Genomic DNA, 27,047 nt, shown 5'->3' with positions numbered 1-27,047 from the left:
GATCTTACTTTACTAGGAGGGGGTTTCACAACCTCAGTATCCCTGAAATTTTGGGTTGGACCTCTCTGTTATGTAGGTTTGTCCTATACGCTGGAGGATGTTTAGAACAGCTGTGGGGTCTGCACACTAGATGCCCGTTGCAAATCCACAGTTGACAAATGTCACCTGAGTACACAGCCACACTGACTAAAAATCAGTGCTGTGTTGTGATTCAAGTCTCACTCATTTTTACCATAGACTAAAAGAATGTGGCCTGGTGAGATGGCTCAGTGGGTAAAGATGCTTGCCAACCAAGCCTGAGTTCAAGCCCCAGAACTCACATGGTGGAAGGATAGAACTCAAGTTCTGTGATCTGTATAAAGCATGAGAATATGCACACATCCACATGGGTGTACACACACACAGACAGACAGACAGACAGACATCCACATGGGTGTATACACAGACAGCCAGACAGCCAGACATCCGCATGAGTGTACACACAGACAGACAGACAGACAGACACACACACACACACACACAGGCATACACATGAAAAATAACTTGCTTTGTAATTGTAGTTACTTTCTATGAGCTATAAAGTTTATTTCATTTGTATATGTATAGTGGGTTTCATCATGACAGTTTACATTATATATGTGTGTGTGTGTCTATGTATACATGCATGTGTTGTAGCTTACTTATCCTTCCTGCTGCTCTCCATTGTCCCTTCCTTTTGTCCCTTTCCTCCCCACAGAGTCTCACTTTTCCTTTCATGCTACACACACACACACACACACACACACACACACACACACACACACACACACTTAAATCTAGATTTCAAATGACAGAAAAAATGGCATTTTGTCTTTCTCCCACTGCCCTCTTTTGTTTACATCTTTCTAGACTTCCTTCTTGACCTCCATAGTCCACCTTCTACTTCTATGCCACATATATGTGTATTTACATGGAAGTCCAAGGGTTGTGAATCTAGCTCATTGATAGAATGCTTGCTTAGCAAGTACAAGGCCTTGGGTTCGGTCCCCAGCACTGAAAAAAAAAAAAGGCATAAGTCTAACTTCTACAGATGAGAGAAAACATGCAATATTTGTTGTTCTAAGTCTGGCTTATTTCCTACTAGCAAAATTTTAATCACGTAACAGAATAAGTAGCATGGGGTTATAAAATTCCAAATGTAAATGAGTTGTATTTGTAACTTACATATACTTCAAAAAAGGTAATGATTCAAATGTCCCTCTTTCAATATAGCGTATTTTATTGCAGGATAAATCCCTAGGAAAAGTAAAACGGAAATATTGCTTTGATTAGCTATTAGATATCTAATTAGTATGAATAAACAATAGAATTTAGAACTGATAATATTATTGTTTTTGTCTAGACTCTAAACCATTGGATTTATACTTGAACTTTCTAGAGCCCCTACCCGGATCCACATCTATTCTAAATGTATCAATCTTCATGATCTTCATATATAAAAAGATAGCTATAGATGCTGGTAAGTTTTGGAGGTAGTCTTTCCTGAGAGAAGAATAATTATTAAGTGACTTTTGTTTTGAACATAATGTAGAGTGCACAGCTCTCACCTCAGCCCCCTGAGTACTGAATGTACAGGCACAAATCTGGCCCCTGGGAGCTGAAGAAAGTAGAAATCAGCCTTACTCTAGACTGAGTTGGTAACTGGGGTGGGGGCACTGTCATAATCAAGTTCTAACGAGCTCTCCAGGTGGTGCTATGAGGATTCTTTTTACAGTGCCATGGCTCCTCAGCTTGGCATTCAAATCTAAAGAAGTCCCGGTTCCGTCCTTCTTTCCCTTATACTCTGCAGGTGCTCATGGCACCCTCAAACTCTTGGATGTGTTTGGCTTTTTCTTCACTCTTGTTATTAGTATTTAGCACATTCTCCCCAAAGGGCCTATTGGATGATTCCCAGTAATTCTTCAAGGTTTTATCCAAATACAATTAGTGTAGGAACAGCTTCCCTGAACTAAATCCAAGTCTTTTCTCCTCTTCTGTACTCTAGACAAAATTTATACCTCAGTGACCTAAAAAAAATGTATGTATGAATGTGTACATGTGTGGAGGCCAGAGGACAGTTTCAGAAATCAGCTCCTATCTTTCACTTTGTTGAAGCAAGACTCTCTTGTTTCTGCCACACTGCTTACTGGAGGCTAGCTAGCTGAAAACACTTCCAGCTCCTGTCTGTCCCCATTTCTTCACAGTAGTGCTGGGATGAAAGATTCACAGTACTACATCTGTCTTTTTTCTAATGTGGGTTTTGAGGACCAAATACGGGCTTTCCTGGCTAGTGCTTTTACCCACTGAGTCCTATCCCCAGGCCTCATTACTTTAAAAAAATTTATTTTTATGTGTGTGTGTGTGTGTGTGTGTGTGTGTGTGTGTGTGTGTGTGTGTGTACAGGTGCTCACAGAGAACCAATAAGGGCATCAGATCCTCTGGAGCTAGAAGTACAGAAGGTTGTGAGCTCCCTGATGTTGATGCTGGGAACCGAACTCTGGTCCTCTGCAAAGCAGTAAGTGCTCTTAACTGATGAGCCATTTCTCCAGCCCCCTCATACTTTTGAAATTATTTTCACAACCCTTCTTCTAATCATAAATTCCTTGAAATCATGGAGTCTATCTTATCTACATTGCCCACCAAGTTTGAGACTGACACAAATATTTGAGCAAACTCAAATATTTATAAAATAAACACATAGTTGATGAGTTTAAGAACAGTGGCTTATTTGGAAAAATTCAGTTTATGACTTTATGGCTGAACCCTCTCTGCATCTCTGCAGCATTAAGATTCATGCTCCTGTGTTTGTTTCTCTCGAAGTGCATGAGTTTGAGAGGGAAGGAACCCTGTCTTACTCATCTCTGTGCCTCCAATAATAGACACAGTATTGGGCATGTTCTGTTTGAGCACATTTTTTAAAAATTGAGGGACATTTAAATAAAGGAATGACAATAAATTATGTTATTATGAACCAACTGTTTACAAACTAAAATAAATAAGAGGACTACTCTACTTAGGTATTTTATTGTTTTCCTCCAAACATTTTTGTACAGTTTGGGAGTTCAGATGCAAAGGGTCCCCAAAAATACCAATATAAAAGTAGGACCAGTGCAATCATGGCCATTCTCTAAGTGTCAATAGAAGGAAAATGTTTCTGGTTTGGTTTAGGATGAATCTCACTTTGTAGTCCTGGCTGGCCTCAAATTTAGAGAGATCCGCCTGCCTCTGCTTCCAGAATGCTGGGATTAAAGGCACGTGCCACCACACCCAGCAGATGGAAGATTTTTTAAACCATATAAAGATCTGTATATGCACTTCCCTAATGCTCTCAAATAGAAAGTATACCCCATACATTTTTAAAATATGTCGTTTTTATTTAGCTCAATAAGGATTAAAGATGTACACCACTCTGGACCCTATGGGTAAAGGTTAGAAAGCAAGCTTTCCCACTGAACAACATAGTGCATGCTTATCTCTAAACAGAATTACTGTTGCAAATACTCCTTCCTTGGCAACTATGTTGTTAAGATTTTTACTTTTTTATAGGGTATCTAGACACTATAGCCATGGCTAGCCTGGAACTCACTATGTAGACTAGACTGGCCTCAAACTCAAGAGATCCACCTGCCTCTACCTCTCTAGTACTGTGGTTCAAGGCGTGTGCCACTAGTCACATCTTTTTTTGTCTATTTTCACATAGGCACAAAAATTATTACATTAAAAACTATAATACCGGTCTGTTCTCCTAATGACTTAATCATGTTAATGATACTATTTATACAATCTAGCATTTAGCTACTTATTTAGTATTTCAGTGTCAGTTTAATTCAGATTAAATCATTATAAGAAACTAGGTATGATGGCACGTGCGTGCAATCCTAGCACTTAGGGGGCCGAAGTAGGAGGACTGTTGCAAATTCAAGGTCAGCCTGGGATACATTTGAGTCCTAGTCTCAAAAACAAACAAAAGAGCATAGGGTATTATTGTGGTTAGTAGAGTGCTTGTTCAGCATGTACAAAATCTTGAATTTTATTCCCAGAATTACATAAATTGTGTGATAATGAATGCCTGTAATCCTAGCACTTAGAAAATAGAGGCAAGAGATTCAAGAATTCAAAGCTAGCTTTGGCTATTTAGAGAGTTTAAGGCAAGCCTGAGCTACATGAGACCATATCTCAAAGAGGGGAAAACGTTCTGGGTTAATGACCTTCAAATTAATATAGTTGTCTATTTTCTTCTCTTTGATACAACTATTCAAAGTTAACATTAATTTCTCACATCCTACTACACTGCCTTAAATATTTTTTGCAGTCTAAATTAGTAAATTAGACTTGTTAGTTAGTTGGATTTGCAAGCCCACACACAGACCCAGAAACAATGGAGCCAGCGACCATAAACCAAAAACCTCTGAACTGAAGGGCCAAAGTGAATCCTGCCTCCTCCCAGTTGTTCTTATCAGGCACCCTGTCACATCAACAAAAAAGGCACTGGCACAAGTCCTCTAAAAGTGTCAAACCACTCCTATAGTAAATGAGAACATGGATCAGACTTGATCGAGGTATGACAGACTAGATCCAAATACAAGCATATGCCTTAGGAAACAAGGGTCGTGTGAGGTCCAGTAATTGCTCAGACCTTACTAACATTTCCCCCTGCAAATGGAGTTCTTCTATCTGAAGCTCGTCTATATGATTTAAGAAATTTAAAATGGATAGAAGGCATTTTCATGTTAGAGATGGGCTGAGCCCTCCCCCGCCAAACCCCTGAGTGGCATAACTGCAGATTCTGTTTTATTATGTTTTTGCCTTTAGAGCCAGGGTCTTGCCAAGCAGCCCTGGAACTGGTATGAAACCCACTATGTAGAACATGAAGATCTCCAACTTGGAGCAATCCTCCTATTTTCTACCTCCTCAGTCCTGGGATTATAAGCAAACACTGTCAAACCCAGCCAATAATTGCACAATTTTATTGCTTGAAGAGATGTTAGTATCTATCTAGTTCAAATCCCTTGTTAATCAATAGATAACCCATAACTTACAAAGAGATATGCTTAACTAACTTACAAAACCTGGAGGGACAGCAGGCCTTCAAATGTATCCTTATGTAATTCAGTCAGGTGATTTTCACTGATAATTCTGGAAGATTAAAAGGTTATCTGGATCAAAAATCATCAAACAGATGGACAACATTCAGTGGTGAAATGGAATGGAGAAATACATGCTGTCATATGCTATTGCTGAGAGTATAAATTGTCATCAGTGTTTTGGGGAGCAATTAAAATTTCATCTATACAATGGTCTCCACCCTAGAGATTCCATTTCTAAGTATCTAGCCTATAGAAACACTTGTCTGAGGTATACAGGATGTTTAACTCAGCCCTATATGAAATATTATGCAGAACTAGAAATTAATAGTATAAGCCTCTACATAGGGGAAAGGAAACTTTAAATATCATGAAGTGAAACCATCAAGTCACCAAATGTTATCAATCATGTAAAAGTGGTAAGGAAAGCAGCAATACTCCTATTTTTCTATATGAAAATATGTCTGGAAGGATATATACCAAATTTTGAGTAGCAGTTACCCCAGAACTGAGGGATTATGGCATAAGGAAGGTTTCACTATCCCTCTAACTTAATTTATAACCATTAAAAACATCATCATAGCCGGATGGTGGTGGTGCACACCTATAGTCCCAGCACTCAAGAGGCAGAGCCAGGTGGATCTCTGTGAGCTTGAGGCCAGCCTGGTCTACAGAGTGAGATTCAGGACAGGCACCAAAACTACACGGATAAATCCTGTCTTGGAAAAACAAAACAAAACATCATCATAGGCCAGGCAGTGGTGGCTTACATCTTTATTCCCAGCACTCAGGAGGCAGAGGCAGGCAGATCTCTGTGAGTTTAAGGCCAGCCTGGTCTACAGTGCAAGTTCCAGGACAGGCTCCAAAGCTAGACAGAGAAACCCTGTCTCGAAAAACCACACACACAAAAAGTGTCATCATAGATGATTTCTGAACTGGAAAACAAATTTGTCTTTCAATGAAAACCCACAACATTTAAATTAAAAATTTTGCCTGTACTGGTTAAGGTTCCAACTCAGGGCCTCATGTACTAGGCAAGTGTACTAACACTGAACCACATCCCAGTCCTCATGCAACTTATCAGAGAAACTCAATTAGTACCAATTTATTTGTTTATTTAGAGCCATTAAGTTTCCCTATCTCTAACCTAAACATTCCATGTCCAGCCACCTATTCTAAAGAAATTCAGTGGGATGAACAGAGGAAATGTCTTTCCTCAGACATATTGACTTCAAAACCTGGACAAAAAAGGGCAATATTTTCTATAACATTTGGAGAGAATATATACTACTCACAGTTTCTCAGCCCAACGGTATGCTTTCCAAACATTTTTGTCAATGTAAGAAATATCATTTCCTTGGAAATTCCTGTGAAGAAACCAAAATGCAAGCGGGGTTGATTTTGGTTGGTAGGGCATAGGAGAAGAGCGGCAAGCTACACGGAATGAGTTTTCTAGATTATCCTAGAAACACCGTGTCTTTTGCTTCCGTGTTGCGTGTGTGCATGTGGAGGCCCAAGTCTGATGTTAGGAGCCATCTTCAATCATTCTCCTGCTTTACTGAGGCAGAATCTTCCAATCCAACCTAGAGCTCACTGGTATGGTAGACTTGCTAGCCAGACTGCTCTGGAGAATGTGCTTCTGACTTTCAAGGCTGTAATTACAAATAGACTGTCACACCAACCTGTCATTGATATGGATTCTGAGGATCTGAACTCCAGTAACAGCTGAGTAACCTCCCCAGGTGTCCCAACCCTTCACCCTTCTTGGTAGAGCTAGTAATGGAATTCAGGGCATTTTGTGTGCCAGTCAAGTATTCTACCACTGAGCTGTATTCCTAGTCCTCTGGTCATTCTGAGACAGGATCTCACTAAGTATAGTCCAGGCTGGCCTTGAACTTGTGACTCTCATTCTTTAGTTCCCAAGTACTAGGATTATAGGTATATACTACCACACCAGGCTTCCGAGACATTTTTTTAAAATGAAAATATATCCTTGAGTGGCACATGCTTAAAAGAATCTAATGTTGAACACCTAATTTATGTTTAGTTTCAACTCTGTGTCTCACTTTGAGCATTTACCTTTAGCTCTGGTCTTATTTCTCAGTGAAGACCTTCTTGCTCAGTTTAAACATACTTTTTCTTGTGGTAGGGAAGAAGGAAATCCACTCATTTGATAGTGGACATCTCCATTCAGTCCCAAGCTGTCTAATTTTATGTTCACCAAGAAGGAAAATGCCTAAAACTGAACTCACCACCCTCAAGCTGCTCTCGCTCCTGACTGCTGAGTCCATCTGTCCTTCTCATCTTCATCCAGGACAGAAATTGTGGGCACACTCCAATCCTGTAGCCCTGGCTGGTGTGGAAGTCACTCTGGAGACCAGGCTGGTCTCGAATTCACAGAGATCTACCTACCTCTGCCTCCTGAGTTCTGGGATTATAGGTATGCGCCATCACATCCAGTATCAGTCCTCAACTCTTTCGTCAGTCACTAAATCCTATCTTCTCTTACTCTGTGGGGATTCAGGGTTTTCTTCCCACTCCCATAATAGCCACAGTGGCTCAGCTCTTGCTCACTTTATTCCTAGACTTTGTACATCTTTCTATATGGTCATCAAGAATTAAGCTTCCCCTCTGGATTCTCCTACACAAGGATGCTAAAATGATCCTATTTCTGAGCGTTAAGACACATGCCTATATTTATCATTTGAGAAGCTGAGGCAGGATGATCATGAACTCAAGGGCAGGCTGTATTACATAGCAAGGTTCTGCCTTTCTGTTTTAATACTTTTACAAAATTTCTTGGAAATTTATAATGGTTCTCTGTATCGCACTGTTGACTTTCAAATCACTTGAGCTGATATTCAAAGTATTTCATAACATCTCATTGTTTTTTAACTCAATCTCTGCTGGTAGACTAGTCTATTAGATCCTTATTCTTGCAGCTACGGCTTTGTCTATGCTGGAATACCTATTTTTACTTTATTTTAAAATCAGGCACTCTTTGAGCCAAAGGTAAAGTTTTAATGTAATATTCTCCCTTTCCCCATCTATTATTTCATGTTCCAGAGAAAATGTCACACGTCTATGTCTCCCATACTTCTTAGCCCTGAGTAGTGCACACAATACATGGAAAAATATAGAAAACTAAGAACAAGAATGAGCTCTGGACATAACTGAGATTGCAAAGCTAACATTCATGTATGCTAAGAACTAAGATAAGTATTCCATGTAGTCAACTAAACCTCACAACAGTTCTGTGAAACAGTAGCCATCATATATTCTTCATTTTACAGGTGAGGAAGTCAATTCACAGCAAGATACTTTACCCAGGGTTGCAGAGTTTAGGTCAAAGCCCAGGAGTCCAGCTCCAGCATCTACTCTAATCACTCTGATGCACCCTCACTAATAAGATAAATTATTAAAAGGGAGGAATGAAACAGAAGACCAAAGGTTAAGCAATGATATAATGGGGCTAAATAAGAATGAATATAGAAAAAGAAGGACTATCATAAATAAAAGACTGGAGAAGGGACACTGGAGGAAGAAGGGAACTGAGGACAAGGAAAAGTTGACAAGAGAAGAGCAGAAAGTCAGTCAATGGGAATTTGGGTGACAAGGAAGGTCCAGGAAGGCTTTGAGAAAAAGGGTGCTATGTCAGGCATGCTGTAAAACAGAAATAAAGGAGAGTCTTACAAGATAGCAAAAGTGTCATTGTAGGTGTCGGGCTTTGGCACAGGCACTTGCTGGAGTCTCCGCACTGGGCTGAGATGAATGCACAACAGTGTCTCATTTTCACACAAGCAGAAGTCACAGATGTCGGTGTACAAGTAGGCATTTTGTTCCGTAGCTAAATCTTGTTCTGTACTAGAACTTTCAGGATATGTAGTTGAGGTAAGTTTCACTTTGAAAAATGTAACTGTGACTTCAGCTGGGCTTGGATACTGTTTCTCAGCCAGATCTGGAGGTAGAGGTGTCATTTCAGGGAACTTTGGAGTAGCAGCTGTAGTTGTTGGGACTTTAAGATGTGCAACCTCTGGAGAAACAGCTGCAATTGTTGAGACTCCAACATCTGCAGCCTCTTTCGAAGCAGCTGTAGTTGTTGGGATTTCAGAATGTAGAGACTCTGAAAAAACAGCTATAATTGTTGCGACTCTACAGTCTGCATCCTCTGTAGGGGCAGCTGTAGTTGCTGGGACTTCAGAATGTGCAGACTCTGGAGAAATAGCTGCAGTGTTTGAGACTCTACAATCCAAAGCCTCTGTAGAAGCAGCTGTAGTCTTTGGGACTTCAGAACGGGCAGACTCTGTATAAACTGTAGTCTCTGCAACTTCAGAATGTGAAGGTTCTGGATAAAATATAGTGTCTGGGACTTCAGAATGAGCAGACTCTAGGTAAGATGTAGTCCCTAGGACTTCAGGATGCGCCGACTCTAGGACTTCAGAATGCTCAGGCTCTATAGCTGATGAATATGAATGTTGAGTTTCAACATGAACTGAAGTTAGAGGTGTTATCTCATAATGCTCTAGAGATTGAGCTACAGTCTCCATAGGTATCTCTGAAGTCTGAGCTGGGGTGTCCTTCATACGAGCAGAACGTTTAACCATTGTATTAGGTTGTCGAGTAACCGAAAATTCTGAGTGTAAATAGTGAGTTATGTTTGGAGGTTGAACCTGAATCTTGTCAGAAGGTGGGAGTGTCTCTTCAGGGTTATTTGGAGGAGGAATAGTAATATTCTCTGGGGCTTCAGAAAGTTCACCCTCTATCTTAGATACTTCAGTAGTAGCATGCTCTACATCAAGATGTTTAACTGGGACCTTGTGTGACATCATATGCTGAATTTGATGACCTGGCATTGCATCTTTACTATCATCAAACACTGGAGCTTTGGTACCAAGCCTCTCATGTAGCTGTGCAGGCTGAGAGAAGGTCTTTTGTACAGTTTTAAAGAGTCCTTCCCTAGTAGTAAGTTGATGAGTTATGGCAGCTTCCAAATCTAAAGGATGAACCGGGATTTCAGTTATGCTTGGATGCTGAATGTGATTCTGTTCTAGAAGTGTCACTTGAGAATTCATTGGAAGACGACCTTTAGTCTCACTGAGAATTGCAGGATGATGAGCCTCTCTAGTAGGCTCTGAAGTTACAGTGGGTTCCATGTCTAAGGGCTGATATGGTGGTGTTAGATACTCAGCTTGATCCTGAATTAGAGCTGGAACCTCACCCTCCGCATATCCTAGAGTTTGAGCTACAAACTTTTTAGGTGGTTTTGTAACCTTAGCTGTGGTCCTCTGCAAATTTTCAGTAATGTTTCCTACTGTAGATGGGATATAATCATCAGGTTCAACTATGACTTCAGTTAGAGTTCTTGTAATAGGAGCGACAAGTTCTGGGTTTAGCAGCACATTGTGACCTGAACGATGAACTGTAGTCTCCAGAGCTAGAGGATAGTGAGTCCCTGCAGGAGGCTGAGCAGATATGGTGAGTTCCTGGTCCAGAGACTGAAATGAGATCCTGGCTGGTGTTGGATACTCAGCTTGACCCTGAATTGGTATCGGAACTGTCACCTCTTGAAATTCTGGGGCTAGAGCTATACCCTCTTTAGGTGGTTTGGTAATCTGAGTTGTGCCCTCTTCCATACTTTGAGAAAGTTCTCCCTCATTAGTAGGTTGATGAGTTACAGTACGTTTTAGATCCAAAGGCTGAACAGTGACTTGAGGTGGATTTGAATGCTTATTGTGAAAAGGCTCTGAATATATCACCAGAGGGTACTCTGGAGGAGGAACTGTAGTCTCCTCTAGAGTTGTAGGATGGTGAGGCTCTCTAGTAGGCTCTGAAGTTATGAGTTCCTGGTCTGTGAGCTGAAATGTGACACTGGGTGAAACTGGATACTCAGCTACAACAACCTGTCTAGGAGGTTCTGTAATCTGAGTTGTGCTTTCTTGCATGCTTTGAGAAAGTTCTCCCTCAGCAGTAAGCTGTGGAGCTAAGGTAAGTTCCAGATCCAAAGGTTTCACTGTTACTTTAGCTGGGTTTGGATGCTGAGTATGAACTTGTTCTGGATGTATCTCCAGAGGGTGCTTTGGAGGATGAACTCTTACAGTCTTCTTGGAGGTTATAAAGTAGTGAGTCTCTCTAGCAGGTTCTGAACTTAAGGTGAGTTCAAGTTCCAAGGGCTGAAATGAGACACTGGGTAAGGTTGGATACTCAAGTTGATTCTGAGTTGGTGTTGGAGCTGTTGTCTCCTGATACTCTAGGGCTGGACCTACAGCCTCTTTAGGTGGTTCTGTAAGATAAGTTGTAGTCTCTTGCATACTTTCATAAAGTTCTCCCTCAGTAGTCAGCTTTGGAGCTATGGTAAGTTCCAGATCTAAAGATTTAACTGTGAATTCAGCTGGGTTTGGATGCTGAGTGTGAACATGTTCTGGATATATCACCAGAGGGTGCTTTGGAGTTGTAGGATGGTGAGCCTCTCTTGTAGGCTTTGAACTTATGGTGAGTCCCAGATCCAAAGGCTGAAATGATACAAGAGATGTTGAACCTTCAACTTGAGCCTGACCTGGTGCTGGAACTGTCACCTCCTGATATATTGGCACTGGAGCTACTACTTCTTTAGGTGGTTTTGTAAATTGAGTTGTGCTCTTCTGCACAGTTTGAGAAAGTTTTTCCTCAGCAGTAGTTTGACGGGATACAGTAAGTTCCAGATCCAGAGGTTGAACTGTAACTTGAGTTGGCTTCTGGTGCTGAACATGAACATGTTCTGGATGTTTCACAAGAGGGCGTTTTGGAAGATGAACTATTATTGTCTGCTTTGGACTTGTAGGATGATGAGGCTCTCTGGTAGGCTCTGAAGTTATGGTGAGTTCCAGGTCTAAGGGCTGAAATGAGACAATAGGTGCTGTTGGATACTCAGCTTGATCCTTACTTGGTGCTGGAACTGTCACCTCCTGATACACTGAGGCTGGAGCTACAATCTCTCTAGGTGGTTCTGTAAGATAAATTGTGCTCTCTGGCATAGTTTGAGAAAGTTCTCCCTCAAGAGTAGGTTGTGGAGTTTTGGTAAGTCCCATATCCAAAGGTTGAACTGTGATTTCAGCTGTGTTTGGGTACTGAGTGTGAACTTGTTCTGGATGTTTCACCAGTGCATGCTTTGGAGGAACAACTATTATATTCTGGTTTGGAATTAAAGGATGGTGAACCTCTCTAGTAGACTCTGAAGTTATGGTGAGTATCAGGTCCAAGGGCTGAAACGTGGTATTGGATGAAACCAGATACTCAGCTTGAGCCTGACCTGGTGTTGGAACTGTTACCTCCTGATACACTGGAGCTGGAGCTACAGCCTCTTCAGGTGGTTCTGTAATCTGAGTTGTGGTCCCTTGCACACTTGAAGAAAGTTCTCCCTCAGCAATAAGTTGTGGAGCTAAGGTAAGTTCCAGATCCAAAGTTTGAACTGTAACTTTATTTGGGTTTGGATGCTGAGTGTGAACCTGTTCTGGATGTATCACCAGAGGGCGCTTTGGAGGATGAACTATTACTGTCTGCTTTGGAATTAAAGGATGGTGAGTCTCTCTAGTAGGCTCTGAAGTTATGGTGAGTTCCAGGTCCAAGGGCTGAAATGTGGCATTGGGTGAAACTAGATACTCAGCTTGAGGCTGACCTGGTGTTGGAACTGTGACCTCTTGATACACTGGGGCTGGAGCTACAGCCTCTTCGGGTGGCTCTGTAATCTGAGTTATGTTCTCTTGCATACTAAGAGAAAATTCTCCCTCAACAATAGGTTGAGGAGTTATGGCAAGTTCCAGATCCAAAGTTTGAACTGTAGTTTTAGTTGGGTTTGGATGTTGAATGTGAACATGCTCTGGATGTATCACCATAGAGTGCTCTGTTTTGGGGGGTGTTGTAGGATGGTGAGGCTTTCTGGTAGGCTCTGAACTTACGGTGAGTTCTAGGTCTAAGGACTGAAATGAGGCAGTGGGTGATACTAGATACTCAGCTTGATTCTCAGTTGGTGTTGGAATTGTCATCTCATTATATTCTGGACCTTGAGCTACAACCTCTTTATGTGGTCCCATCATCTGATTTGTAGTCTCCTGAATAGTTTGAGAAAGTTTGTCCTTACTAGTAGGTTGTAGATTTATGGCAAGTTCCAGATCCAAAGATTGAACTGTGGTTTTAGTTGGGTGTGAAATTTCCCCTTGAAAATTAGTCTGTGGATTTATAGTTCTCTTCGGTAAATGCTCAGCCTCTTGAATAATTTCTGAAGTTGCAGTAACTTCTAGGTCCAAAGTCCGAAATGACCCATTAGGTGATGACGTAGACTCTACTCGATCCTTATCTGGCCTTGGAACTATCATCTTGTGTGTTGGAATGTGAGTTACAGTATTTTTCAGTGGTTTGGGAGTGTGATTCTCATGGAGGTCTGTGGCCATTTGCTGATGGAAAGAAGGTCTTATTCCCATACTGTGACCTGGAGGCAGTTCGGAGGCTTCCTGCTGAGCTGAAGAAAGGTGCACCTCTTTAGGTTGCACCTTTGTTGTCTGAGCTATGGCCTCTTGGAAGGCTGGAGATTCAGTTTCGAAGACATATGGAGGCTTTGAAAGGGCACTAGTCTGGATTTGTGAAAATTTACCTTGCTCAGTGGAATCTATGGGCTCAAGTAGGTCCTCCTGCGGAAATGGAACTGATCCAATCTCCAGAGAGGGCTTTCGAGTTATGGTAAGTGCTGGGTCCACATGTTTAACGGTGGTTTTATATGATTTTGAATGTTCAGTTCTGAACATTGCCTCTAGATCTGCAGGTGAAAAATATGTATCTGTCATTGAAGGCCAAGCTGAGCTAACCTGCTGACTTAGAGAAGGTTCCTCAGGAAGTTCTTCAGGCTGGGTTGGGACCCCTTGACCAACTGAAGAATGCTGATCCTCTGTTGAGGTGGTTGAATACTGAGTTGGGACACTGTGTGATGCTGGAGGATGAACTTGACCATGACCCAGGGATGGAACTGTTAATTCATGGTGAGCTGGAAGTTGAGCTACCTCTTCACTAGGCTGCTCTATAATCTGTTCTGGAGCAGGTTCCTCAGGAAGTTCTTCAGGCTGGGTTGGGACCTCTTGACCAACTAGAGAATTTTGCTCCTCTGTTAGGATGGTTGGATACTGAGTTGGGGCATTGTGTGATGCTGGAGGATGAACTTGACCATGACCCAGGGATGGAACTGTTAATTCATGATAATCTGGAGGTTGAGCTACCTCTTCATTAGGCTGCTCTATAATCTGTTCTGGAGCCTCCTGCTGGTCTGGAAAGGGTTGTCCTTCCTCAGAGATCTGTGATATTCCAGCTGTGTCTTCTTGTTGGCTTAGAGGTTTATGATACAAAATAGGTTCTGGGGATTGAGACAGAATATCCTGTTGATTTGGCATTTCAACCTCTTCAGGAGATGCTGTAGCCTCATGGTACACAGGAGAAGTTCCCATCTCAGCTACGGGTTTTTCTGTTATGGTAATCTCCACATCTGGAGGTTGACCAGTCACATTTGACAAGCTAGAATGCTGAGCTTGATAGTGACCTGGGGGTAAAACTGTCACTTCATGATGCTCTGGAAACTGAGCTGCTTGTTCCTGATCAGATGCAGAAGGTTTAAACTCTTCAGCATACTCAAAGGCTGGAGCTGGTACCTCCAGCTGGCTTTGAAATTGACTCTCCTCAGGAGGCTCAGAAGCCTGAGCTGGAGGCTTCTCCCCATTCAGAAAGGGTTCCATCTCATCAGCATACTCCAAAGGATGCACTGGGGATTCCTGCTGGGCAAGAGAAGATTCAGTCTCCTTGGTAGGCTCTGAAGTTATGGTGAGGGCCACATCCACAGGTCTAGCTGTAACATGTGGCAAGTGATAATGGTGCTCTTCACTCTGATCTGGCTGGACTTGGTGAAATGGTGAAGTTTCACCTACACTCTCAATAGGAGACTCTGAAGTTTGAAGCAGAGCCTCCTGCTCGACTGGAGGGACCTCTGCAGGCTGAACTGAGGCTTCAGGCTGGTTTCCAGAACCTGATCCTACCTCCTCAGGAGACTCAGAAAGTTGAACTGGCTGCTCTAGTTCACTGGGAGAAGATTCATCCTCCAACACAGGGCCCAGATGTTGAGACAGATCTTCCTGCTGGGTTGGTAAGGGCCCCACCTCCTCTGCATTCTCTTGAGGCTGAATTGGAGATTCCAAATCAATTCCAGAAGATTCAACCTCCTCAGGATACCCAGAAGGTTCAGCTGGCTGCTGCTGCTGGCTGGGGAAAGGTTCAGCTCCGACAAGAGGACCTGGAGTCTGAGTTGGAGTCTCTTCCTCATATGGAGATGACTCAATCTCCTTTCCAGGTTCAGAAGTTATTGTAACTGCCACATCTACAGGTTTGACTGTAATCTTGGGCGAAGTATAATGGAGAACTTGATCCTGACTGGGATGTGGAATTGTAGTTAGTGGAGTTTCAACTACACTCTGCATAGAGGATTCTGGAACTGGAACTGTAGCCTCTTGCTCAACTAGACTGATTTCTTCAGGGAGCTTTGTAGACGGAGCCAGAGCTTCTAGCTGGCTACCAGAATTTTCAAGGTCTTCAGGAAGCTCTAAAATCTCATCTGGGGCCTCGTGTTGGGTTGATGAAGGTTCCAACAACTCAGAACTCTCTGGAAACTGCCCTAGGGTCTGTGGCTGGCTCAGAGTAGCTTGTGCCTCCGTATCTGCCTCTGAAGTCACTGTCTCAAGATCAACAGGATTCACTGTGACATTTCGCAAGTTTGAGTGCTGAGCTTCATTTCTATTTGGAGGTGGACCATTTATATCAGGATGCACTGGTCGTTCCTCAGAAGGAAGAGGACGGTGAGCTGGGATTAAAGGCTCATCTTCCTCAGGGGGTTGTGGGAAATAATCTGGAGCATCCTGAAGGGGATTCTCTGGATTTGGAACTTGTGTCTCCAACTGGTCAGGTTCAACCTGTTCTAAGAGCTCTGGCATTTCATCTGCACTCTCCTGGGATTGCAGAGGAAGGCTGTAAGAATAAGTTTCATTCATATTTAGGTCTTCATAATAATCATCCATGATTTTTTGAGGTTTTCCAACAACCACTTTAGCAAGTTTCTTATGCTGAGCTAGATCTTTCTTCAACTCCTTGGGTGAAACAGTGAACTTTGTTGCTTTTGAACTCCGGCTGTCTAGTGGTGGAACAATTACTTCATACAATTGATGATCTGTAGCCTCAGATAGACTGGGAGTACTTCTGAACTGTGAAGGCACAATGGGAGCCTGAATTTGATCCCCCTTTAGCATTAAAATGTTCTTTGGCTGCTTCCCAGGTGGTATCAGCTTGTTGGTCAGATCCTGATGTGAAACAGCAAGCTCCTCAGGCTCTGGGTTCGGCTCCCGAGAAGTACTGGGATCCTGGAACGGAAGTAAACTGTCAGTCAACTCCTCAAGAGGGACCAACACTTCTGTGGAAGCAGAGGACCCCAGATCCTCAGTGCCCCCTGTGTCTGTCTTGGGTGCTCGAGTATGTGGGGATTTAGGTGGATGATCAGAGGGGTGCCAAGACCAGAGCTTGGTTGGCACCCAGGGCTCTGAAGTCAACTGGACTGGGTTTCCAGTGAACTCTGGAATGGGAACAGCCAGGGCCAGCAGCCACAAAAGTTGCCACGTGAAGAGAAGCCTTCGTGCGCCAAACTGCAGTAGAGACATGACATGCAGTAGGGACTCAATCCACAGTGCTGCCCCACACTGGTGGGAAACTGAATGAAAGCCCCCTGAGCTCAGGGAACCTTGGCAACCAGGCCTACCCCGCCCCGCCCTTTATTTATGACAGCTGACCTTTGTTACAAAACCATTACTAGGCAGGGTCCCAGTTGGATTCTGCTTGCTTTCTTGTCTGTGATCATTCCCCCTTTTGGATTCTCTTTCAACTTTGTTGTAGAAAACTCAAAAGGCCAAATTGAAAAGTTATCTTAGAGTATCTGTACCCTGTTTCTTGCTTCTGTAGCTTTTTTCCCTAATGTCCAGAGTAGACTGATCCATGAAATAAGCATCAAATGATGTCTGTTGTTAGGACTTTAAAAATAATCTTTAATTATAATAAAGTCAGACATTTTTATTATTGTTGTATGGTGGCACATGCCTCAACATGTATGCAGAAGTCAAAGGACAGCCTATGGAGTGGGTTCTCTCCTTTCACCTTTAAGAGGCTTCCAGGGTTGGAACTCTGGTCACCAGGCTTGCATTGTGAGGTGGCAAGTACCTTTATCCACTAAGTTATCTGCAGGCCATAATTGTAAACTTAATAATACAATAGCATCTTTCTTCAAGTTTTACCTCTCACAGACCTTTTTAACTTAGACCTTCTGTAATGTGCTTAACCTTTCTGTTTGTCCTCAATTTTGATGTACATTTTGGAACACTGCTTACTTTAGGACAAAACTACCACCTACAATCCTTTCTCATCTGAAAGCATTCTTTCTCTTTAACCTTCTTTACCAAAATGCATTTTATATCTATAGTCTTTTATATTCTCTCACTTGATTGTTACACTTTCTTTACAAATTTAAAAACATTTTATGTCATACTGCATACTGATACATATGGGTAAGCAGGATGCTTATAAATTGTAACAGCTTACAGTAATGCTTTGAGCTATACAGCTTTATACCTATGTTCCAAAATTAAGTATAAGCCCATCTCAGATAAACAGAGGGTATGGGCCACTCAGAAACGATATAGCTAACAGACTCAATGAGATTCTGTTGTCTTACACAGACGAGTAAGAATTATTAAGAGACTTCATGGTTCATATTATCTGAGAAGAGAATTACTAACTACTCTAGTTACTGGCACCTTTGGGGGGGTGGGGGGAGACTGACATCCACAATCTGTAATAGTTTCAATGCCCTTTCTGCTCTGTCCCAGTGCTAACCTAGGAGGTTATACTATCCACTGCCTTTCCTTAACCTAGGAACATGGAATGATACATTCTTTATGAAGAGATTGACCATTAGACTTTACTCAGATATTTCTTTGTCAGGACACAAACATCTTCTGATGTCTGCTGACACCTCAAGGTGCACAGAGGTTCACTCTACCCAAACTGAAAGAACTCAGAAAGTTACAGCCTCAAGAACATCACACACACATACACACCACAGTTGTTTAAACCTGCAACCTGTTGAAAACTTAAATGGTCTCTTCAAGAAAACAAAAAGGGCATTTAGTTAAGTACAAAGGGACGCTTCCTGTGCGAAGTTACCAGCAGCTGTACCTTGCCTGTGCCTCCATCTGCACCACTGCTTTTCTTGTGGGATGATACAGACTCTTGGTATAATATACACTCAATATATGAAATGGCTATAACCTCCCACTATTCTCTTTCTAATTATTCCACCACTGAATTCCTTCTTAGACTTGTTTTTATTTTTCTGTTTACCACATTCTTAACATATAACCTTCTGTATATAATTATCAGTAATTTTGTTTCACAGTCCAAGAAAGCTTATTTCTAAACTCAAAAGTTAAGATAATGAAAATAGCTATCTTAAAATACGTGTCTTAAATAATGACTAAATCTTAATGTCTGACAGCCGCACAAGGGGAGTCTGAGCCATTATTACACAGAATGTAACTGTCCTAGGTCCAACCAAACAGATGAATTTAAAATGCTTGTAATAATAATTGTTCTATGTTTAAAAAACAAAAGTATACACATAATTCTTAGACCATTATCCTAAGTGAGGAGAAGCAGACACAACACAGGGTCTGGCTACCCAGTTCTAGTCTAGGTACAATCTGGTATGACTCATTGTCACCACCTCAATCTATTCCAGAAGTTTCTGGTGCCAATTTAGGGATCTAAGCCAGAAATGTGGTATGAATCCCACACACTCACAGGTTTCAAATCGGCAGATGGAAGCTATACTTCCTGCAGACTCTTGCCTCCTGTGGATCAAGGCTTGAATCACACACTGAGGAATGTGTGGGTGGAACTGATCATGGTAAGTCTATTCCACTCCATCACTAACACCCTTGCTTCTGACTTAGACACCCTAGCCCTATAACCATGGAGTCTAGGAAAAAAGAAAACAAAAACAAAACAAAAAAACCCTCAGAATCAGTTGGAATACCTTTTCTACATCTGATTTATTCACTGCTTAAGTCATTCCACAAGCAGTCAAAGAAATAAATGTTTGGCCAGGTGGTGGTGGTTCACACCTTTAATCCCAGCACTTGGGAGGCAGAGGCAGGTGGATCTCTGAGTCTTCAAAGTGAGTTCCAGGACAGCCAGGGCCACATAGTGAGACCCTGTCTCAAACAACCAAAAAGGAGAAAAACCAAAAAACTAATTCACACAGGAGTTTATGCAAATATTTAGATAAAGATTTGCCAAGGTAACTGAAGACTCTAAGATATTCAGATTAGGCAACTACTTTAGCATAAAAGCAAGTCCTTAATCAGGAACTAGAGAAACATTTCCTCCTTCCTCCAAAGCTTGTGGCAAGTAAGTCAGCTCCCCGACTGAATTTACAAGTTCTGTCAAGTATATGCTTAACAAAAACTTGCCACTGAAAAGGGAAATTGAGAAATAAATTAATAATAATGCATCCCTTCCCACACTGAAAACAGAGCTTTTTCTAGCTTATATACAGGCTCTTTGGCAGTGCCAACAACTCAGGGGTTTCTGTCTTCATGGGACATCAGCACCACTTCTGCAGCACAGCAGAACTAAATAAAAGAACTGAAGCTCATGAAGCTGTTAGGGATCTGAATTAAAGTCCATTCTAGAAGTAAGTGTGTGTGTGTGTGTGTGTGTGTGTGTGTGTGTGTGTGTGTGTGCGCGCGCGCACTACTGACATTACTGACACTAAAAGCCAGGGCCTCACACATGTTAGGCAAGCTCTTTACCATTGAGCTACATCCACAGAACACCTAGAGTTTTAATGAAAAGAGTTAAAAAATAAACAATAATCCCAGCTAACAGTGAGGTATCCTACAGCTTCAAAATCAATTAAGATTTGCAAATGAACTACCAGATATTGGCATTTTTATTACATACTACACAAACAGTGGAGAAATTCATGGACTATCAAAGTGATTACAGTGATTAATTGTAGATGGTGGGCCAATTCATATATACCTATTTACTTTCAACAGTAGTTGTCCTCTCACATAATCCAGTTCAATCCTTTTATCTAAAGTCTAGGATTAGAATGTTGAGAGTATGGTTGGTCAAAGTCTACAAAGTTTTCCTTCATCCTTGTTTGGCCATCAATGGAAACCAAAGTAGTAATTTGCCAGTTCTTGGTATTGTGAGCCATTACAAGGGCCTGATGTCAAACTGCCTTATGTCTGATGCCAAGGCAAACCTAATCATAACAGACTTAAAATATCAAAACCTGCCAAAGACTTCATTTTGGATATACTTGAAATGCAATGCTCACTTTACAGAGTGGATGTGAAGAACATTTTAACTATGTATAGAGAACCCTAAATAAATGCTATTCTTTTTAAGTCACGGTACTTTCTGCATCATTTCCAGGAAGTCCTGCAGAGAAAGCATAGCATTTCGAGTGAGCAAAGAAATGCTTAAGTCTTCACACCTAGTAGGTCCTATTTCAGAATATGATCCAAAATGCAGATGAAATGAAACTGCCACCAACCCCTCTCCAAATTACTAATCTGTAGCTAGAGTTTTCCTGCCTGGCCCACAGTCAGGACAAATCTCTCTCACCTGCCAGTCCCACAGCCGCTCAGACCCGACCAAGTAAACACAGAGACTTATATTGCTTACAAACTGTATGGCCGTGGCAGGCTCTTGCTAACTGTTCTTACAGCTTAAATTAATCCATTTCTATAAATCTATACCTTGCCACGTGGCTCGTGGCTTACCGGCATCTTTACATGCTGGCAGCTGGCAGTGTCTCTCTGACTCAGCCTTCCACTTCCCAGCTTTATTCTCCTCCTTGTCCCGCCTATACTTCCTGCCTGGCCACTGGCCAATCAGTGATTTATTTATTGACCAATCAGCAACACACTTGACATACAGACCATCCCACAGCACTAATCCATCAAAAGGAAGAAATATACCTATCTCTATAAATTTTACAAGCAACAAAAACTATGAGAGGCTCATCTGAATGAATACACTTCTGTGAGAATACAAATTATTCCTCATGTTAACTCTATAAATATTTTACAAGTCACTGTGAATCTTTTTTTTTTTTTAAGACGTCTCATATAACTGGATTCTCTTTTTAGTCCCAGGACAATGTTGAACTTCTGATCCTCCTATCTCCAACTCTTGAGTGCTGGGATTAGAGGTGTGTACCATTATGCCCACCTTTCATTTTTTTAATGTGGTGCTAGAAATAGAACCCAGCGCTTCATGCTAGGCATGCACTCGCTCTATCAATTAAGTGAATTCCCAGTCTTACAGTACAGTAGACACTGCTAGTTCAAGATGTCTACTCCAATTGTGAAAAGTGTTATATTGTCTTAGTTAAGTTTTTATTGCTGTGAAGAGACACCATGACTCCAGCAACTCTTATAAAGAAAACATTTAATTAGGGTGGCTGGGGTGGCTCCCTTACAGTTTCAGAGGTTCAGTCAATAGTCATCATGACGGGGAGCATGACAGCGGGCAGGGAAACATGGTGGTGACTACATCTTGGCTTGCAGGCAACAGGAAGTCAACTGAGACACTGGGCAGTACCCTGAGCATAGGAAACCTCAAAGCCTGCCCCAACAATGATACACTTCCTCCAACAAGGCCATACCCACTGCAACAAAATCACACCTCCTAAGAGTGCCACTCCCTATGAGATTATGGAGGCCGGTTAGATTCAAACTACCACATATATATTCCTAAACTTTCAACAATACAAAATAAGTCAAAGCATTATTAGTAACCTGTGGATCTGTTTATGCATCTTCGTTCCATCACAAGTCGTTATTCGCCCGATAGGCCAATATTTTGTTCTTTTCTTATCCCAAAATCAAGCACAGTCCACACCATCTAGTAGAGGATTGATAGTATGTCAGCTGAATGACTGAATGAGTGAATGATTTAAAAATGAAATTGCTCTATCTGAAGATCTAAAACTAATTGCCTGTTAGAAAGCTGACATGCCCAGCACTGTCAGGAAGACTGGCCGTGTGATAGTCACATTGGGCTTTTCTGGACAAGCAGGAAGCACAGAGCCATTACCTAAGATAAGTTCACCACAGTTGTTGCTGGTAATCATCTTCCTTCATGAAGAGAAAATGAAGTAAAAATTTCTCTTAAGGTGCTTTTAAAAATATCATTCTCGGGCTGGAGAGATGGCTCAGAGGTTAAGAGCACTGCCTGCTCTTCCAGAGGTCCTGAGTTCAATTCCCAGCAACCACATGGTGGCTCACAACCATCTGTGATGAGATATGGTGCCCTCTTCTGGCCTGAAGTCATACATGCTGTATACATAATAAATAAATAAATCTTTAAAAAAATATATCATTCTCGGGCAGTGGTGGTGGCACACAGCTTTAATCCCATTAATCCCAGCACTCGGGAGGCAGAGGCAGGAGGATCTCTGTGAGTTCGAGGCCAGCCTGGGCTACCAAGTGAGTTCCAGGAAAGGCGCAAAGCTACACAGAGAAACCCTGTCTCCAAAACAAACAAACAATCAAACAAAAAATATCATTCTCTTTTCTATATTTATAAAAGGTATGTGTCAGGGGGAACAAGGTAGGAACTACCTGTATTCACCAAAGCTAGAAGAATATTTAAACTCTGTACTAAGTATGACTTCACTTATTCAATGATGGGCTTAATTTGTAAGATTCTTTTTTTGTTTGTTTGTTTTGTTTTGTTTTTCTCTGTGTAGCTTTGCACCTTTCCTGGATCTCACTCTGTAGCCCAGGCTGACCTCGAACTCAGAGAGCCGCCTGGCTCTGCCTCCCGAGTGCTGGGATTAAAAGTGTACACCACTGCCCGGCAACTTGTAAGATTCTTTTTTTTTTTTTTTTTTTTTTTTTTGGTTTTTCGAGACAGGGTTTCTCTGTGTAGCTTTGCGCCTGTCCTGGAACTCACTTGGTAGCCCAGGCTGGCCTCGAACTCACAGAGATCCGCCTGGCTCTACCTCCCGAGTGCTTAACACCTAAGATTTATGAAATAGTCCCAGTTTCCAAAAAGCAGGAAAAACTCACTACTGTTTTGTAATTTCTCCAGTGACATCTATACTATATAAATGCCTGGACCTGGTCACAGGTTAGAAACAGACCACAATTAAATAATTAAACAATGCATGACAGATGATCTCCTCCATTATTAGAAGTGGATGAACGAAGATGGAAGAAAGTGTTGAACATGGTACAGAAGCAGAGATGGTGTAATAGGGATCCCTACTGAGGAAAGTTCTCAGAGTCAATAAAAGTGGATGAGGAACGCTACATAGACAAAGACAAGCAAAAAGACAGATCAGGTGGCCAATCATTAACTGAAATGGTCCTTGAAAAGGACAGGTGTTTGAATTGAGAGACATAGATGTGGCCCCAAGGCAGGCGCTGGGAAATTAAATCGGTTGGCATGCTGACATGGAAGAGGGTTTCTACAGCACATTAAAGAAGCCTATTTTCTGGGAAATGGTTACAACGGACAGTTTGTCAAACTCACACATCTTAAATCTACAGGAAAGCAACACAGCTAACCTCCTGTGATGCCTTAAATTTAAAGGCAACAGAAACCCGATGCGGAATATTCTACATGAGTACACTTGGGTTTTGACCTTTTACACCAGTCACTGCTGCAAACCTGAAAAAAAAAAAAAAAAATCATGTAACCATCCAGAAAGCCTGGAGCCCTCGCGGCTCAAGTGAAAACACACCGGGATGCACTTGCGAACCAGAGAGCCGCACAAACGCTATGGCTGAACTCAACTTCCCTCCAGCTCCCTCATTTGTACCCACTTTCACGGACCACGTCTGAAGAGGAGGCTTCGGGGCTCAAGGCTTCGGGGCTCTCTGCGCGTCCCTGGCCCAGGAAAAGTTGATGATGGTGTGGAAACCGGGCCCGCTGCAGCGTTCGGGAAGGCCCGGATTAGCAACAGAAGGGCAAACTGGGAGAACGCTGTGAACGGGAGAGAATGCTGTGGGAGGCCCACGACGTGAGCGCTCATCGCCCGCCCCAGGTCCCACGAGTCGCCGCCCTTCTCCCCGCACGCACAGAGAGAGGCTTTTCCTCTGAGGAGGCGACGAGTGCGTGAGAAGCGCGGGTGGCGAAGGGCGCCCGGCGGGCTCACTGCCCGCCGCCGCCGGGTCCTGGGCCTGTGTCCAGAGCTCCAAGGGGGAGGGACCGGGACTCCCCAGGCGCAGGAGGTGGCCTCGTCCATCCTCCCTCCTCAGTGCAGCCTCCACCAGAGGGCCCAGAGCTCAAGTTTCCATTCAACGCTTTCGCGCTCTTGGTGCAACTCCTACTTCCTCCCCTCAGTGCGCCTGCGCGGCGAGCAACGCCTGCACAAGGCGCACGTGCGAAGGGTGTGGCCCGCGGCGGGCCAGCTTCGTCCTTCCGCTTCTCACCCGGCAGACAGACCTCTGGGGTCTAATCCTCGGCGCCAACCGCACCGCTCCGACGCTAGCGCTGACTCTAGTGCTCCTAACCAAGCATTTTTTTCAAGGGTAGACATACAGGATCCAGCTGGCTTCATCTTCACTTCCAAAAGAGTCTAAAATCCAGTTAGCACTGTTGAACTGGTGGGAAAAGACTTCTAAAGGTGGGATCCTTTGAGTTAACTTTAAAGAGTTTTAATGATGCAAAACTAAGCCAGAATTCAACCACTAGGGGTCTAGCGTGAAACCTTTAAAGACATGCCCCTGCTTGTCCTGGAGTTTCTGCTGATGTGTGTATGTGGAGTTTGGAGAGTGTGAGAAGCTGTGAGTTGAGAAGAAAAATTTGGAAAGGGATCAAAATGGACCCACATAAATACTGGAGCTGATACACCTAAGAAAGGTGTTCCAGGAGATACAATGGGCTACTTGTTGGAGTAACGCTCAGAGAGAAGGTGAGACCTACTACGGCTCAATAATTCTAGGCTTTCGGAGGATGAAAGGACTGAAGAACATTTGAGTTCTAAATGACAGCCCTCAGGTCCATACTGGTCTATGATGTTTTCACCTGTCCTCGACAAAATAACTGAAGTAAATTTTATTTTAATGTTTACAGGTGCTTTTGCCTACATGTATGACTGTGCACCACGCATACTTGTTGCCCACGGAGGCCAGAAGATGGTGTTGGATCCCCTGGAACTAGAATTACAGGCAGTTGTGAGCTGCCATGTGGGTGCTAGGAATTGAGCCTGTGTTTTCTAAAAGAGCAGCCAGTGCTCTTAACCACTGAGCCATCTCTCCAGTCCTGACAATATTAGTTTTTCATTTTATAAAATGAAGTGTATTATATTCCCCTCTCCTGCATGTATGACTTCCATAAAAATTTGATGCTATTTTACCAAAAAATGCTGAGACTAGTTGTAATATTCTTAACGAAGTATTGAAATCAAGTTCGAATTCGTGATGATTAATCCTTATCAGCTTGACTAGATTTAAGATCGCCATGGAAACACACACGGGGTGTGTCCGGGAGGATATTTCCAGGAAAGTTTTAACTGAGGAAGGAAGACCGACTTGAATGTGGGTGGCACTGTCCCTTGGACTGGGGTTCTGGACCAATCAAAAAGCAGAAAGCGAGCTAGCGGAACATCAGCGTGCATCTCTTTCTGTTTTCTAACTGCAGATGCCATGTGATCAGTTAGTCTCACACTCCTGCTGCCATGTCAACCGTGATGGACTGGACCCTCAAACTGTGAGCCAAAGAATGAAAAATGAGAAATAAAACCCTGGGTTTTTCGGGTATTTTGACACAAGACAAGTATCTAATGTAGGGCTCTTCTGGCTTAGTGATTGACTTCCTACTTGCTTGTGAAATATAGAAGTCAGGAAGCTAGTGAACAGTCAGATCCTTTGTTGATGCGGTTAAAGCTCGGGGTAGAGGAATAAGTGGCCCACGTGAACACTCTAGTTTAGTTAGACACTACTGATAGTGGCTGTGTGCAGGACATTTCCCCAGCTGTCCCTTTTCTGCCTTTGTGCCTTGTCCTTAAGCAAATTATACTCCATGTCTGCTCCTGCCAAACCAATCAGATCCTATCCAGAAAAGCTTTCATTCGCGTGCACGTGTGTGTGTGTGTGTGTGTGTGTGTGTGTGTGTGTGTGTGTGTGTGTACAGCCACATACCACTGCACAGGTGGGTAGGTCAGGACCACTTCCAGGAGTCAGTTTTCTTCTACCATGTAGGTTCCTGGGATTGAACTCAGGTCCTCAGGCTTGGCAGCAAGCACTCTTGCCTGCTGAGCCATTTTGCTGGTCCTCTTCTACTTTTTTAAAAATTATTTGGGTTTTTTTTTTATAATCTAGATTCTCATTCATTCTCTCCAAGTCATTGGCACCAGTTACCATTTTTTTTATCTCAGTACCATTTTCTCCATTTCAATGCCAGACCCTCAGCCCCACTGGCTACCTATATCTGAATCTTCTATTAACCTTTAAAAATAGTTGTCGGGGTGTAATTACTAATAGCTTGATACTGTTTCTAAGCAACAAGTATAGATTTTAGTAAATATTTTATCACCCACTGTAGTGTCTGTGGCTGGCCCTTCTTCACTAACTTAATTGTGAATCCCTTAAGAGCAACATATATATATATATAGATATAGATATAGATATATAACATATATATGTAATATATATATGTCAGTCTTCCTTTTTCTCATGCCTAGAACACTCAAAGTGTTACGTACTCAAATGTAAGTGGAATTAAGAACTAAATAAACATTCTTTGCCCAGAGTGTGCTTTAATAAATTTTTGAAAAATAATTGTATTTATTTGACGTCTTCTTGGTTTGCAAAT

At 42.4% G+C, this 27,047-nt stretch overlaps 1 protein-coding gene across 6 annotated transcripts in view; it reads right to left on the bottom strand.

Moving 5' to 3' along the window:
• Positions 1–24,561, bottom strand: part of LOC128122392 (mucin-17-like) — a 58,128-nt gene extending 33,567 nt beyond the window's left edge. For 4 of the 6 annotated variants that reach the window (XM_052757928.1, XM_052757929.1, XM_052757931.1 and 1 more), the window contains exons 1-4: positions 8,796–16,813; positions 6,398–6,469; positions 5,083–5,154; positions 1,204–1,275 (exon numbers count right to left, since the gene is read on the bottom strand). In XM_052757928.1, the coding sequence (XP_052613888.1) occupies positions 1,204–1,275; positions 5,083–5,154; positions 6,398–6,469; positions 8,796–16,813 (8,234 nt within the window). Of the gene's footprint in view, positions 1–1,203; positions 1,276–5,082; positions 5,155–6,397; positions 6,470–8,795; positions 16,814–24,055 lie in introns of those variants that run through there. The other 2 variants (XM_052757932.1, XM_052757930.1) reach the window with 2 other exon arrangements.
• Positions 24,562–27,047: the final 2,486 nt, after the last annotated feature.

This window comes from Peromyscus californicus, unplaced genomic scaffold (genome assembly GCF_007827085.1).
Source record: "Peromyscus californicus insignis strain IS unplaced genomic scaffold, ASM782708v3 Scaffold_3__1_contigs__length_106647218, whole genome shotgun sequence".
Classification (NCBI taxonomy): Eukaryota; Metazoa; Chordata; class Mammalia; order Rodentia; family Cricetidae; genus Peromyscus; species Peromyscus californicus.
Note: the sequence above shows the minus strand (reverse complement) of the source record. Positions and strands in the feature narration are given on the sequence as shown.